This window comes from Marmota marmota, unplaced genomic scaffold (genome assembly GCF_001458135.2).
Source record: "Marmota marmota marmota unplaced genomic scaffold, marMar, whole genome shotgun sequence".
Lineage (NCBI taxonomy): Eukaryota > Metazoa > Chordata > Mammalia > Rodentia > Sciuridae > Marmota > Marmota marmota.
In genome coordinates, this window is record NW_025999949.1 from 12,464,634 (window position 1) to 12,480,294 (window position 15,661).

Consider the following 15,661-nt stretch of genomic DNA (forward strand, 5'->3'; position numbering starts at 1 on the left):
CTCCTCAAAAAAAGGGTAAGAAAAACAAAAACAAAAAATAACTATTTACATCATTATTTCATTCAACTACAAAGTAAAATTCTAAGTGTTGTGAATTTTTTATTCTATTTGGTCTTATAAATTTTAACCCCTGGAATTCAAGTCATTCTTTTGTCTGTAAGTGAGGTTATTTTATAAGAAAGGGTAATGATGTTTGTTTCTAGATCATCCGCTTCCAAAAAAATAAATTAATGAGTTTATATTAATCTTGGTCTGTTACTATACTTTTTCCAAGTAAAAAAACTACAACTCACATTTCAATTTTTAGTGTAATTAAAACTCATTCTAATTTCACTAGAAATTTTATCTGGCTTTTCCATTTGTAAGAATTCCACAGTCGTTTTAAGCGAAGGAAATGTAATTATTGTGCTTTAGTAAATTTTTAATCAATTAATTTGTATTTTTGCTTTTGTTTAAAATTTCTCTTTAATTTATTACTAAAGACAATCGTCAAGGTATTCCAGATTTTCTTTAAAACTTGCTAAAAGATATTTGTCTTCTTTTTCTATTTAAATTTTTTTCTTCAGTTTCCCCTGTTATACTATAAACTATGCTAATACTTTAAAAACAAATTTTTAAAGGTACTAAAGGAATTATTTTTAGTTTTTTGTTTGTTTTTGTTTTCTCACCAGAAAATGTAATGTTGAATCCTTCATACGATATTGAAAAATCTGAAATGAAGCGCAGTTGGGCTCTGAAATTTCCATAGAGACCAGCATTGATTGTTGAAGGAAGTTCTGAACCAGTCAGGCGTGCCAGCGGTTGAGTAAAACTACCATTCTCTGTGATCAGTAAGTAGTCATGATGGTCTTCCAAATGAAAAGTGTGAAAGTTGAATTGCACACCTATTAAATAAAATGGAAAATTAGATTTACAGGGTACATCAGTAAATCACAGAGAGCTACTACCAAAGCAAAACCAGCATGCCTCTTATAATTGATTTTTTTTTTTTTTGGAAATGAAATTCAATGCCATACAACATTCCAAAGGTATTATAACATAATTATGTACTCTTTTGTGTGATGGCTTCTATTCAACATTAGATATGTAAGGTTCATCTATATTATTGAATGTAATTGTGGGTTATTTTAAAAAATAATAAAAAATGATATGTAGTATAACCTTTCATTGTATATCCTATACCACATTCATTTATGTGTTTGTGGTCATTAAGGTATTTTGCATTTTATCACATATGTAGAAAGTGCTACTATGAGCATTCAAGTATTTCTTTTGATGAACAAATGTTGGATAAATATCTAGGAGTAGAATTAGAATATGGTCAGCTTTAACAAATACTGTTTTACAAAATGGCCATGCTGATTTACATTTGCATATTTAAATGTAGTTGTTCAGCATCTTTATCAAGATTTGAAACTTTGGGGCATTTTCATTTATTGCACACTGGTGATTATGCAGTAGTCTTACTGTGGTCCTATGGTGTTTTTATGTTAGCTTTTAATGAAATTATCTAGAACACATGTAAAAGACAATTTCAGGTACAATATTTCTTTTTATCAAAAACAAAACAAAACAAAATACTGTACACAAAGTACCATACGTATTTTTCATTTGAGGTAGTTTGTTTATTTATTGTTTAACTTGACCAAAAATAAATCATCAAAAATATTAAGGAAACCCAAAATCTCAGCATATGGCAACATTCTTTATTTGTTTACATTTTAGCTCTGAACACTGGAAATTCTTTGAGTCTTGTTGTGTTAAAAACACAAAAAAATGACATGACATAAAATGAGACCAAGACAAATAAATTGAAAACACAAGCAATGACAAAATAAGGTTGTAATTGTTTAATGCAACATTATCATATTGTATAATGAAACATCATCATTATGGAATCATTGCTTTCAGATTTGGAAAGAATTTGAAATGAAAGAGATTATTTTCCAAAATATAATAGTTTTGTAAGTTTTTGTCCTTCTTCACAACGAACAGAAACATTACAATCTTTTAGAGTGAGTCCAGAAACTGAGTAAATCTTTCAAATGTTCTTCAGTATAAAAGTGATACTATCCAGGTGACATTAGAATGGAGTGTTGCATGGCAAGGAGATGCTTGGGTATCTATATCAACTGCTATTCACCTTTATAAAAATTTCATGTAAGAATAAAATTTTCAGATAAGTCAGTTTTATTTCTAACATAAAGCTAAGAAACAGTAGTTACTCAATATGAGAATAAATTTTAAATTGACAAAAAAAATCACTGTGTGAAAAATTTATATTTTTAGGAAAAAAAATGTTTGTTCTAACATACACTGAATTAATCTATGGGAGAAGTTTAAATTCTGTTAAATAATGGTGCTGATAATGCTGCTGTAAAGGATTAAGTGTTTTGTGCACCCCACTTTCTCCATCTATAAAATGGGGTTCTAATGATGTCTTCTTGCAGTTTAAATAATACAAGAGGAATGACTTGGAATAATGTCTGTTACAGAAGAAAACTGTTAGTTATTGTTTATTGTTTTATCTTCCACAATGAGAGCTAATGTATTTTATGTTACTAAGCCCTGGCTAGCTTCTTTATAAAAGGAATCTGCTATTTTTCAAGTTATGGAATAAGCAGTAAAATCTATTTCCACTATTGCAGAAAAACCTAAGACATTGAAAGTTCTACAAAAGGCCAGTTAATCCAAATCTACAAATGATACCAAGAACCTTTTTCTAGGCATTATAGAATGAAGATTTAAGCAATTCATAACATCTGAGGAAAGACTCAACCCACAATTTCAAGTATTCTGCTAAGTGCTATAAAATTGGTTAATTAAGTCAATATAGGAGCACAGAAATTGAGGTAAGTAGTTTGTGAAAAAAAGTTAGTAGAGGCTTCTAATGTAGTGATCTTCAAAAGTGAGAAGTTGTGGAGGAGAATTTCTGAGAGAGGTATTTCAGAAAGAAAGGAGTTAGACAGGCAGAAACTCAGTCCTAACAAGGCAGTTAGAACTCTCATAAGAATAATAATTCTTCATTCTTAGTAGTACATAACTTGAATCCCAGGTACTAGGGACCCTGAGGGGAGAGAATCCCAAATTCCAAGCCAGCCTAGGTAATTTAGCAAGACCCTGTTTCAAATCATTTTTTTTTTAAATGGGGAGGGGCAGGGTTAGCTCAAAGATACAGTACTTGCCTAACATTCAGGAGTCCCTGGGTTCAATACTCAGCAATACCCAGTATGGGGAGGGAGGGATAGATGATAGTTCACAATGCTCTGTTAGGGAAATTTAAGTAATTACATTATAGATACATATGAAAAGGCTTGACCTTAAAGTCAAAATAGTGGTGATGGAATCTAGATTTCAGTTAAAGTCATTCCACCAACAATGACCTTGAGAGAGCTTTTTTATTTTTTCTAATTTGTAAACTTATGGGATTGGACTATTTATCAAAAGACAATCCCATGTCTAAGAGTCTAAAGATTTTTTTTAAATACTTTTTCCTACTTCAAGGTCTTCATCTCCAGTAGACCAAACACAATTAGCATCTTGATTTCTGTAGTGAACTTAAAAACTATATTTATTGTACCATCGTAAAAAAGAAGCAATGTAGGCTATATGATACTATAGTTTAGGTGAATGTGCAACTGCTGAACAATTTTATATGTCCAAACACCTAGACTTAATGTTAAATAGTAAAGAGATTACTGATAGTGCATTACAAATTCCTTATTTCTCAAATATTTAGATATGTAAATCCATCCTAATTAAGAGTTTTATAAACCCTAATGTACTAATGCTAATGCTTATACAAGAATACTCTGGTTACATAATATAAATATAATAAAATGTAAATCATTTTCACATGATCTCACAATAATATGATAAAATTTAACAAGAGTAAATACAATAACCTGCACTGAATATACAAAAAAATCAATTGCATAAAATTATAGAATTTAGGCATTGCACATAACTATTATTTAAAGTTCCAATAATGTGTAAAGATGACTTAGATTACCACATACCCATTGTAAATTAATAGTATAACAAAGAGGCAAAAAAGTTTGCGAGAGTAAATAAATATACACTTCATTCTTAGAAATAATTTGTAGAATTAGTCTGTGTTTAATTGTGGAAAACCAAATTTTTAGAGATCATAATATCATTATGTTGGAATACATTCAGAGAAAGGTGAATCATAAATGTGATGAAAATAAAAGTAATATTTTATGATGAAGACCTCAAAAAATTATAAGTATACAGTCTGGGAAGAAAAGGTTTGGGATAAGGGTCTGGGGATAGAAAGAATGGACATATGCTAGTCCCAGAATGGTGAATTGCTGGGTTCCAGGACCTGTATATTATAGAAGAATGAGCTGATTTTTTTTTTTGTTTCTTTATTTTGTGTGTGTGTGTGTGTGTGTATGTGTGTGTTCTAATTCCAGAGAGTAGACTGGGTTTAATAATCCAAGAATAATTCTCAAACAATTAAATCTATAAAAAATCGAATAGGTTTTTCCCAATAAGTAGGCTTTGCATCAACAGAAGTATCTTTATCAGGATAGTTCATCTTGTTTCTGGAACATTTCAGAAAGAAATTAATGTGCTGGGTGAAAGGTTACACTGTTAGGTAGCTAGCCAGCCAGGAAATGGTAAACAGAGAAAAGAAAATGAATGGCAAATGAAAACCACAGGGAGACTTAACTGACAATAACACCTGAAGGTAGGGGCTTGATATGTTAAAACCTCCCCAGGCATAATTACATCCCATTAAGAAGAATTTGTTTCAAGATTGTGTCAAACCCTCCCTCCCAGGTGGCCTGGACTCTTCTTTATCTCTGAAATTTTGTCTCAACTTTAATCACCTTGGTAACCAAAACATTAATACCCTCACAAAGAAAGCTTTGCTGAGGGCTATTCAAAGAGCAATAAATTGATTAAGTGGGGGTGGGTAGGAAATTGAGGCAAAATCAGGAATCTCAATTTCCTTGAAACCTCCAACTCTCTGAGTACTAAACCATCCTCTTTTTGAGGCAGTCCCTACAGCTCCTGTGCTGACAGTCATATGTTAAAAGGTGGACCTGGGCAGGACCTTCTGGAAACTTTCCTGAAATTCCCAGTGAAACTGGAGGGAAGAAGGGGTGTACTATTCCTCTCCTAAGATAACCAACTCTGTACCTTAAAGTCTTTCCCTTTTACCATAGTCCCGTCTAATAAACTCATGCCTGTTGCTCTGAGCCACAGGTTTGAAGTCTTCCTGGTTTAAATCACAAGAATCTGAATGAAGAGGGGTACCTATGCAGCTGCCCCAGCTTCTCAGCAGGCCTCTGCCTTGCAACAAGACTTTGATTTCTTCCAACTTTAAGAGATTATCCTTCATATAACTTTGGTAGTCTTTGGAATAGTACTTCAAACAAACTTTGTTAGCTCCTAAAAGAAAGGCATCTAAATCTGCATTTCTTGCCTTGTAAATACAGATTTAATTAACACTTGCAACCTGTGAAGATGCAAAACCTTAAGTGTTAATTAAACCTCTATTTACATAGCAAGCAGCATGTAGCCCTCCATTTTCTTGTATAATATCAGGGAGCTTATTTTAAACTCCATTAATCCACTGCACACTGGAATAATAGGATGCTGTGGTTAACTTTCTGCAAAGAGTCTTATATTCTGGAAAACAACAAAAAAATCACAGTTTACAAAGTCTTTTCTTTACTGCTGCTGTTCCATAGCAAACCACTCATTTTAATGTTTTTTCCCCTCAATAACATTTAATTCACTGTGGAAATTTAACTATAATAAACCTGATGTAATCTTATGCCCACCTCAGTAAAATGTATAATTTTATCAAAGCCAAATTTAATTTTTGAAAATACAATAAAGTTAAACCATTAAAAACAAGCTTTTTAAAAGTTGTGACAGCATTTTCTCATTGCTAATTTTTTTGACATTATTTTTAGATTTTCTCTAGCAAAATCAATAAAAATGTATAATAATAAAAATTGATTATAACAATACAATGACAGAGCTAAAAAAAAAAACAACTGTTTCTCAAAATCAGATTTTAAAATAAACTAACTCTTTTTAGAAGACTGGTCCATGGAGATGTCAAGATACATAATGTTAAACCAGTTTTGTTTTAGCATAGGAAAATGATTATTTTTTCCCCCTGTTTTTGCCCTCATCGATTACATTGCTAATTTACTAGTTCATGCTGTACTGTGTGAATGAACCATATTTAGTCCTAGGGGGCTTTTCATTTATTTGTTTATTTGTTAAAAGGCATTTATTAACATCTACCATATGTGCAGTGCAATTTACAGTCCACTTTAATGATGTGAAACATATCTGCAGCTCTACTAGAAAAATTAAGTCTCATTGTTTACACAATGGTTTCAAATGTATATGGGAAATATTATAGTAATAAATAAGCAAATATTTTAAAAACAAGTATATAAACATATACTATTTGGTTCACAATTGGCTTAGCATTTCAGAACATTTTCATATTCCCCTTTGTGAAAGGGTAAAGTTTCTAAGCTGCAAAGCCTGAGTTAAAATGTAAAGGACCAGGCATTGTAAACCTGCTTCTAAACTGCAAAGCATGGGTTAAATTCCTGAGGCAGTTAAGACAATGCCCTACTGGCCATTTAGTTGATTTATAGCCTAAGATCCTGTGCAGCTTGTCACGTAGACATTCAGGGCCCAAACCAATCAGTTTAAATGTAACCCCCTCCTTAGGAATGACCTATCACTCCAGCCAGCCCTGTTCCCGCCAATGTATGTACTAATCAAGTCTAAGAATTGTTGTTTGACTTTCCCGCAGTGTATGGTGATTTGTTAAAGGAGACTGTGATGTATGTAAAGTCCCTGCCCTCCCCAAAAAAGTGTACTTAAGCATTGTTCAACCCCTGCTCTGGGCTCTGGGCTGTTCTCCCTTCTCGAGTGGGCACGGAGCCCCAGAATGCTGGAATCTCAATAAACCCCCTCCTGCTTATTGCATAAAGTCAGTCTCTTGGTGGTCTCTTCCGACGCTTCACCGGACCCTTACATTTGAACTTCTGAAATCAAATTCTAAACACTATTCCAGAAACAAAACCATTCTGTTTGAGGTTTTATTGATATGACAATTTCAAGTAACATTAGTTTAATATATCAAAGCAAAATAAATAACTTTATCATCATTCTGGTAAAAATATAAGCACATTATGTTATAGAAGAGTAAATATAATCCTCTGCTGCAGTTACTCAAATTTTATTTTAGCATATTTTAGTATTGATCTGGTTTTGGTCATGCAAATGACTTTGTTAAGGAAAATGAAATTAAAATAGACCCATTGAAAATTCAGAAAACAACCCAATTATTATTACATGAGGCAAATTACCTTTTCCATGGGTTACATCAACAGTCCATGTGCAATTCAGAGAATTTGGATAAAATTCTGGGTAACCAGGTGATAAGATTGTTCCACTTGGCCCTCTAACATCTCCTCCACACAATGCTGAAAATACAAAGAAATACAGTATTATCAGTCCTAATTAGAGAGGCATAAGTTAAACAAATCTCAATTCCTCTCTTGAAACAGGATGAGTTCCATTATCTTTGCTTAATCTACTTCCTGGTGATAAGAAGAGTATGGAAATACCTGTTCCAATACTAGAAAATCATTTCATCCATTATAGCACTAGAGAAGAAAAATTTTGTTTAATAGTGTCTGAGAACTAGTACTGGCCCCAAGAGAACATATGTCAAGATTCCATGGGCTGGGGATGTGGCTCAAGCGGTAGCGCGCTCGCCTGGCATGCGTGTGGCCCGGGTTCGATCCTCAACACCACATACAAAGAAAGATGTTGTGTCCGCTGAAAACTAAAAAAAAAAATAAATATTAAAATTCTCTCTCTCTCTCTCTCCCTCTCTCTAAAAAAAAAAAAAAAAAAAGATTCCACATTTGAGTTTGAAGTACATACTTATACTTTTCTAATTATGAGTAACATTTGCATGTATTGCGGTAAATTAAACATGAGTAATTAATTGTTCAGCAGCACCTCTTTTTAAACACTAAGAAAATGAATTGTTAATTACATAAAATTGTTTCTTATAGATTCCTAAAGGGATATGTGTCATTCTTCATAGGATTCCTTTCAAAACACTGAAGTTGTGCAAGTTCTGAAGTCTGCTTTTGTATCTCTGTATTTCTCTGAGAAATATATGAACATAAAGGGATTTTTTTGTGAGTAAATATTTGAAAGTAATTATCCCAAGAAATTTTAAAAATGAATGTTTATGAACTGATATCAAACAAATGAAAATTTGATTCAATATTCATTTGAGAACAAATCACAGCTTATAATGTCTTATACTGCATCCAACAGTCATCAGAGTTTATGTTATGCTCATTTTATCAATGTTCAAAATTAGAAGAGACAAAGATACAGCCTAGTAAGAATTTATTATCTAGTGGGAGCAGAATAGTGTCAACTTTATATTCTGTTCTAATTAGAAAGGCAATTCTCTTAGGCACAGACAAGAGGAGTAAGAACTGTGAATTCAACATGTGACCCTTCTACTTTGAAATTTTCCCAACTTCCCCAGGATACCAGAATGAATTTTGGCCTTGTTTTCTTTCATGACTTTTTCATGATTTTTTCCAGCTATCAATGCTGAGTATGTGACAACTCAGGCAATCTGGTATATATCTGGTATATATCTAGATTTACCTGACTAGAAATGCTAAGTCTGCAGTTTCTAGAAGTATTTATGCATTCAGGATTGGACTTTATGTATTTATACAAAATTTGAAAATGGCTCCTTCCCTTGTTTATTCTTTTACTCTATTGAGGTCTTACTGAGTATCTCTTTTAGAGTTGCCTTACAGGCTGTTTTACTAAGACCAAGATATGCGCATGCCTACAATATACTTGTTATCCAACCATTATAAAAGTTGCATGATTTGATAAAATAGGCCCCTATTTAGAGCCAGCACAGTCCTCCATTAATTAATTCTATTGGATTTCTAAATTTCCTTTCAAGTTTTTAGAAAGCATACTATACTTTTATGATCTATGTAAGAGCTAGATGTTCCATGTCTTGTTGATAATGCTAGTGTTAAATTGAATTATTATTTTCCTTGTAATTCATTTTATTTTTTTGACAGAATATTACTTATTTCTATTATATTATATTACATATGTCCACTTATTTCAAATATGCTATATTTTACTTCTTCCATCCTAACAACCAGAACCCCCATGCAACAACAACAAAAAAATCAACAATATAACATGATATGACTTTGTTGAGTAAAACTGTGATAAGTAAAAATGCTTTACTGGATTAAAATCTAAAACCTCTATCTGTAAGGGTTATCTCATACAACTATATTAAAACTTCTCAGTGAACAGGAGAAAAATTAAGAATTCAATTAGGATTAAAAAACACAAAGTAACACAAAAGAGAAATGAAAACCTTTAAAAGTATGTTACATATGTGCTCCTGTAGGTGTGTGTGTGTGTAATTCTGACTAATTCTTAAGGGACTTAAAGGAAAGCTCTTCTGTACTTCTGTATTGTTTTAAATTGTTATTTCATCAAAAATCTTATTCTCTGTAGTTGGAGGGATTCTTGGGAATTTTCTTTCTGCAAGCTGCACCTATAAACCTCCATATAAAGTGGGAAGCCAAAGAAACAAACAGTTTATGTCATAAACATGTAGGCACTTTAAAAATTTAGAGGGAAGAATCAACAACTAACATATTAGTAACATTTAAACTGTTACTTTGATTTTAATCCAATGGTAAAATATAGAATGTCTTATTTATGACACAGTTGAGGTTTCTGTTATTTAAAAATAAGTAGTACCGGGCTATGGATGTGGCTCAAGCTGTAGCACGCTCGCCTGGCATGCATGGGGTGCTGGGTTCGATCCTCAGCACCACATGAAAATAAAATAAAGATGTTATGTCCACCAAAAACTAAAAAATAAATATTAAAAAATTCTCTCTCTCTCTCTCTCTTTCTCTTTCTCCTAAAAAAACATAAGTAGTACTGCATGCAGATCTTGAAGACAAAGAATTTCATAGAAAGTAGTGAAGAAAGAGCAAGGTTTAAGTCTCTTTGAGAGATGAAACTAAAAATATGAAAATATATAAGCTTTATTTACATCTAATAAACAGGATAAAATTTATATATAATTACATTTAGGATAACAAGCTGACTAATTCTTAGCAGAAACAACAACAAACACTTATACTGAACTTATGTTGCAGACTTTATTTATATTAATTCAATTAACCTTTACAACAACTGCCGGGTTTCTGTTCTCCAGACTAAAAGGCTCAGGGGTCACTCCAGCTAAACTGGGCTAACTGGGCTGCACAAAATAACCACACAAGAGACACAAATACCTTTTTCATTGGGGTCACAGTGACGGCTCCTCTGATCTTAAGGGTCCACAGGAAGAGAGAGAGCAAGAGCAAGTGCTGACCCCTTTTATTGAGAAGCTATTCAAATAAGGCAAGGGGTCAGGTTTCAGGGGGCTGAGTCTATCTTCATGATGTCCACTGTCAGCAGGTTGACTGACATCTGGGTAGGCCACATCCAAGGGCACAGTAAGAGAAGGGGACACACACAAGGCACTTCCATGGAAGATTCTACCCTAAACAGGGCAAGGGGTTATATTACATAGGAACAGGTGAGCACAGCTCCATCCATGGGGCTGTAGGAAAACACAGCCCTGGAAGGAAGACACAGTCATTGGAACCCTGGAAGAGCAGGGCAGCCTAGCAGCATGGATGCCTGACACCACATCGCCCAGCAGGGAAGTTAACTCAGTCACAGGCGAGGTTTGTCTCCCACAAGCAACCCTATATGAAATGTACTATAATTTTTTAGAGCTTACTGATGAAAAGGCTAGCACACAAAGAATGCAAGCAGTCTTCTTCCATTTTGCATGATTGTAAGCACTTCTGAATCAGTGTTGATTTTTTCCCCACATTTTGAGTTATGTTTTTGAATAAAAATATATAAAATAAAAACTTATAATGTCTTTCATTCATTTGATATTATAGCATATCTCCTCTTAAGCGATCTATATTCAAAAGTATCATTAGCTTTCTCATAGATTTATTTATTCCTTTTATCTTCAAATCACTCTTGTTTTAAGTATATATATACTGACCTAATATGTCTGTATTCTTGTCTGCATTCTTTAATTAATCTGTCTCTTCTAAATTCTTATTTGCCAATCACTTTGTGGGTGATTGAAACAGTTTTCCATAATCATTATCAGACTCATCTTTTTAATCAACCCTCAAAAATGAAAAATTCTTCATCTTTCTAAATGATATCATTTCACATTGCAAATGTTTGGAATTGCATTTGCTTTATAAAATTTTCATTTTGATCAATTACAAAAGATTAACATGTAAAGTGATAAAATGCACTATGATAAAATCATATTATTAAGCCTGTTTGAGTTAGATTTATTTTATTTTATAAGTGGTTAATTCATGACTGAATGTTCTTTCTTACAGGTAATGTTTGCTTCTCTAAAAGCTGCCACTCCTATCCTAAAAATAAAAAGTGTAAGAGGAAATTGATAGTTTATTAGAGACATAAAATATTAAGTAAGGAATATATGCTTTTATTTTCAGATAGAGAAACTCAAATATATTATTAAATAATAGTGGTGCTGAGAATTTATGCAACTATTTGCATCTCAAGCATCTAACCTCAACTCATGATTACCTCATGTCCCCTATAAATAGCTTAAAAAATAGTTGATTTTAGATTAAGTTGGTTAAAAATCATTAGGCAATTATTTTGTAAAACGCTCAAAAATGTAAAAAATGAGTACAATTCACCCTTGTTCAGTTATACCCAGAGAGAAATGGGAACATAAAAGAGAAGGACAGATCAAGATGGAAGTTCAAAATAACATGACATGGTCTTTCAGAAAAAGATGCACTGTACGAATTCAGGACAGAAACAGAATTGGAAAGAATCCACATGGTTAAGTATCCTAAATTATGATAAAGTAATTTAAGATTACTTTAAGATTAGTAATATTACTTACTGTAATCACTAATTAGTTATGAATGACTAATTAAAGACTAGTAAGGTGAACTTTTGTTTCCAAACCAAATAAAGCCATTAAGTATTTTTGATATGAAGTATGACATGAAGTGTAACATGAAGCAATCTTATTGTAAAAGATATAAGTTAGATTGAAAAGGTTAGAAATTGAAGCCTGGCACTGTGGTGTATGCCTGTAATCCCAGTGGTTTGGGAGGCTAATGCAGGAGGATCACGAGTTCAAAGCAAGCCTTAGCAACTTAGCAAGGCCCTAAGCAACTCAGTGAGACCTTGTCTCTAAATAAAATATTAAAAGTCCTGGGGATGTGTCTCAGTGGTTAAGTGCCCCTGTGTTCAATCCCATGGTACCAAAATAAAAGAAAAAAAAAAAGAGGTCAGATACTAAATTGAAAGTTGATTGCAGTTACACTGGCAAGAGACGATGAGGATCGATGTTGTTTCTGTGAAACCCAAATATATCTGCTTTTATTATCTATAAAATTTAAGTGTGCCAGTATAGTTGAACATGATTTTTTAATCATTTAATTTCTTTTGATATTATTACCTCCATAATTTTCTCTCTTGGTGAATATTACTTTCTCATGCCAATCATGTAGTTTTATCAGGGAATGGCAAGCATATTACCATTATGCCACTTTTTTTGTCTCAGCCACAGGGATGGATGAGCACATGACCTGGACAAATGCAATGAAACTGGATCTTTCCCCATTACTACAGTAACTAGATCAGGTATAGACCAATCAAATACATTTTCTGGGATTTTCTAGTTTTAATAATAAAGAATTATTAATCTTTTCTAATTCAGCATGTATAAGTCTATGAACTATCATATTCTCTCCATACAGGAAAAAAAAAGCTTGTCTGCAATTAAAGAGAAAGATATGAATGATATGAAAAAGCCTAGGTAGAAGATGGAGAGATTCTTGAAAAAGTTTGAATCCATGCTTATAATGAGTAATGTGAAGTATGCTAATCTGCCTTTTCTAAATTTTGAATAGTTGGATAACAGTTTTTGCTTGTATTTTCAAAAATCAGAATTGAGTTTCTATCACAATCACAATAATGCTGACTAATACAAATGGTATTGTATAAATATAGGGGAGGTGTGCTGATTATTATTTCAAACCCTGTTGTAAAAACAAATTGGCATAGGGCTATTCCTAAAAATGTGATGGCACTGAATGTACCATAAATATTTAATTATGAGATGATAAGCGTGACTTTACAACTTGAAAAAGAAGAGGCATAGAAATTAGAAAGCATGCTGTAAATAGAAATTATAGCTCTGATTAATACACAAACTTATATTGGGAGTACTTTTGGCAAAGCAACTATGCAAGCACTTCCCAATAATATTAATTTATATATATATATATATTATGTGTATAATACTATAGTACACCTATAGTTCTAAATATTATATATATATATATATATATATATATATATATATATATATATACACACATATATACACATACATATATATAATATTTCATCATGGGGTAAGTTTAGCTGATTATATTTTTCACATTTTATTAATAGGTTTGATAACAAAACTTCAAAAAAATTCAAGATAATCTTTTAAAAATGTGAAAGATTTATAGTTTGTTAAGCCTCATATTTTTTTTTTTTTTGAGAATTTTGATATTTACTTTCTATTTAGTTTTCGGCGGACACAACATCTTTGTTTGTATGAGGTGCTGAGGATCGAACCCGGGCCGCACGCGTGCCAGGCAAGCGCGCTACCGCTTGAGCCACATTCCCAGCCCAAGCCTCATATTTTTAAGGATTATACTGATTTATTTTGGTTTATAAATAGGCACATTTTGCATATCAAATTAGTTCTTACCATCACAGGTTGGGAGTGGATGACTCCACCAGTGGTTTTTTTCACATAGCAGGGGCTCTTCATGACTCAACCTGTATCCTGGATCACAACTAAATGAAACAGTAGATCCAATGGAGAAATCATGACCATAACGAAGGCCATGTACAGGTATGCCAGGGTCCAAACAAGAATATGTATTTACTGTAACACCTGAGAAACAAAGGGAATAAAACAGAGAGTAAGTTTCATGAAATTTAGATTTACTGAAAATCATTCCTATTTTTTCAAGGAACTGTAAGTAATAATTTGTCACAAATTAATATATTCATAGCTTCATTTAAAAAATGAACAATTTTATTAACAAGTTTTATTTTTTGTCTTGTTTTATTTTGCTAATTCCTATTAGTAAGGATCAAATTTAGGTCATTAATATGTTAAGAACTTGAAGAGGCATAATTATCCAAAAAAATTTGTATTATTTTAAATTTGTCTATGTGTGTGTATGCAAAATGATAATTTTAGTGGTAATTATAATCTCTTGAGCTTATTATAGTACACCTATAGTTCTAAATATTGTGCAAATTTTTTTTCAGATTAGAGGCATTTTGAGATATATGAAATTATGAACAACAGTGCCGTGTGTGTGTGTATGTGGTCCTGGAGGATTGGACCCAGAAGCACTTTACCAGTGAGCTACATTCCTGCCCATTTCTATTTTTTTTTTTTTAATTTTTATTTTGAGAGATTCTCTCTAAATTTTGGAGACTGGACTTAAATTCATGATTCTCCAGTCTCAGCCTCCTGAGGATCTGGGGTTATAGTTAGCATCAGCCATCACATCTGTGCCAGTGACTTGCTAAGTAAAACAAAACAGTTCAACTGCTTTGGTGGGTACTTGTAGATGTGTTTACAACAGTCTGTAGTATTTTATTATGGAATCCCTGATGATCATTTTCCTCTTGATTTACAATGCCAACCTGAGATCATACCATGCTTTTCCCATAATAAGGCATGTTTTCTCAAAACTTGGCATTATTGACTTTCTGGACCAGACAATTCTTTATTATGGGTTGTCCTGTGCATGGTAATATCTTTAGAAATATGCCTATCCTCTAACTGTTAGAAGCCAGTAACACTTCTTCAATGATGATAACCAAAAATTTCTCTATCACATATTTCCTGGGATGCAAAAATGCCCCCAGCTGAGGACCACTGATAAAATATATAATAGAAATTATCTTATTCTTCTTAAATGGGAGATTTAAACAATGAATAACTATTGTTTCTATGTTCCAAAAATACATAATTAGTGTTTTCAAAATTGTGTAATTATATTGACTAATCTTCACATGAGAAACATTTATTTGTATTAGTTACCCAATTTTAAGATGGAGCTAAACAAACTACAACAAAATATAAGTTTAATTTTAGAGGGGTGAATTTATCAAGCATATTCATTTCATTTAAATGTTATTATTTTAATGAGACACTAAAACCTAACAGAGACAATTTTATCTTCAACACAAGTACTTTTATCTGCTAGATTCCTCTTTTCACTATGATCATTATTCTTCTAGGCCCCCAAGGCTTTTAAACCCTCATTGTCTATGATTCTTTCTCACTTTTCTTTCCTCCACAGAGTAATGTCTCTCACTGAAAAATCATAATGTCATTTTTTTTACTTCCCTACATTATTCAAGACCTTCAAATCTTCAAGTGTATAAAATAAATAATAACGTTTGG

The 15,661-nt window shown here is 32.3% G+C and overlaps 1 protein-coding gene across 6 annotated transcripts in view; it reads right to left on the minus strand.

Annotated features, from left to right (window-relative positions):
• Csmd3 (CUB and Sushi multiple domains 3) overlaps positions 1-15,661 on the minus strand; it is a 1,105,037-nt gene that overhangs the window by 377,400 nt on the left and 711,976 nt on the right. For all 6 annotated transcript variants that reach the window (XM_048802035.1, XM_048802036.1, XM_048802034.1 and 3 more), the window contains 3 exons: positions 13,940-14,128; positions 7,380-7,496; positions 669-884 (listed from right to left, as the gene is read on the minus strand). In XM_048802035.1, coding sequence (XP_048657992.1) covers positions 669-884; positions 7,380-7,496; positions 13,940-14,128 — 522 coding nt within the window. The remainder of the gene's footprint in view (positions 1-668; positions 885-7,379; positions 7,497-13,939; positions 14,129-15,661) is intronic.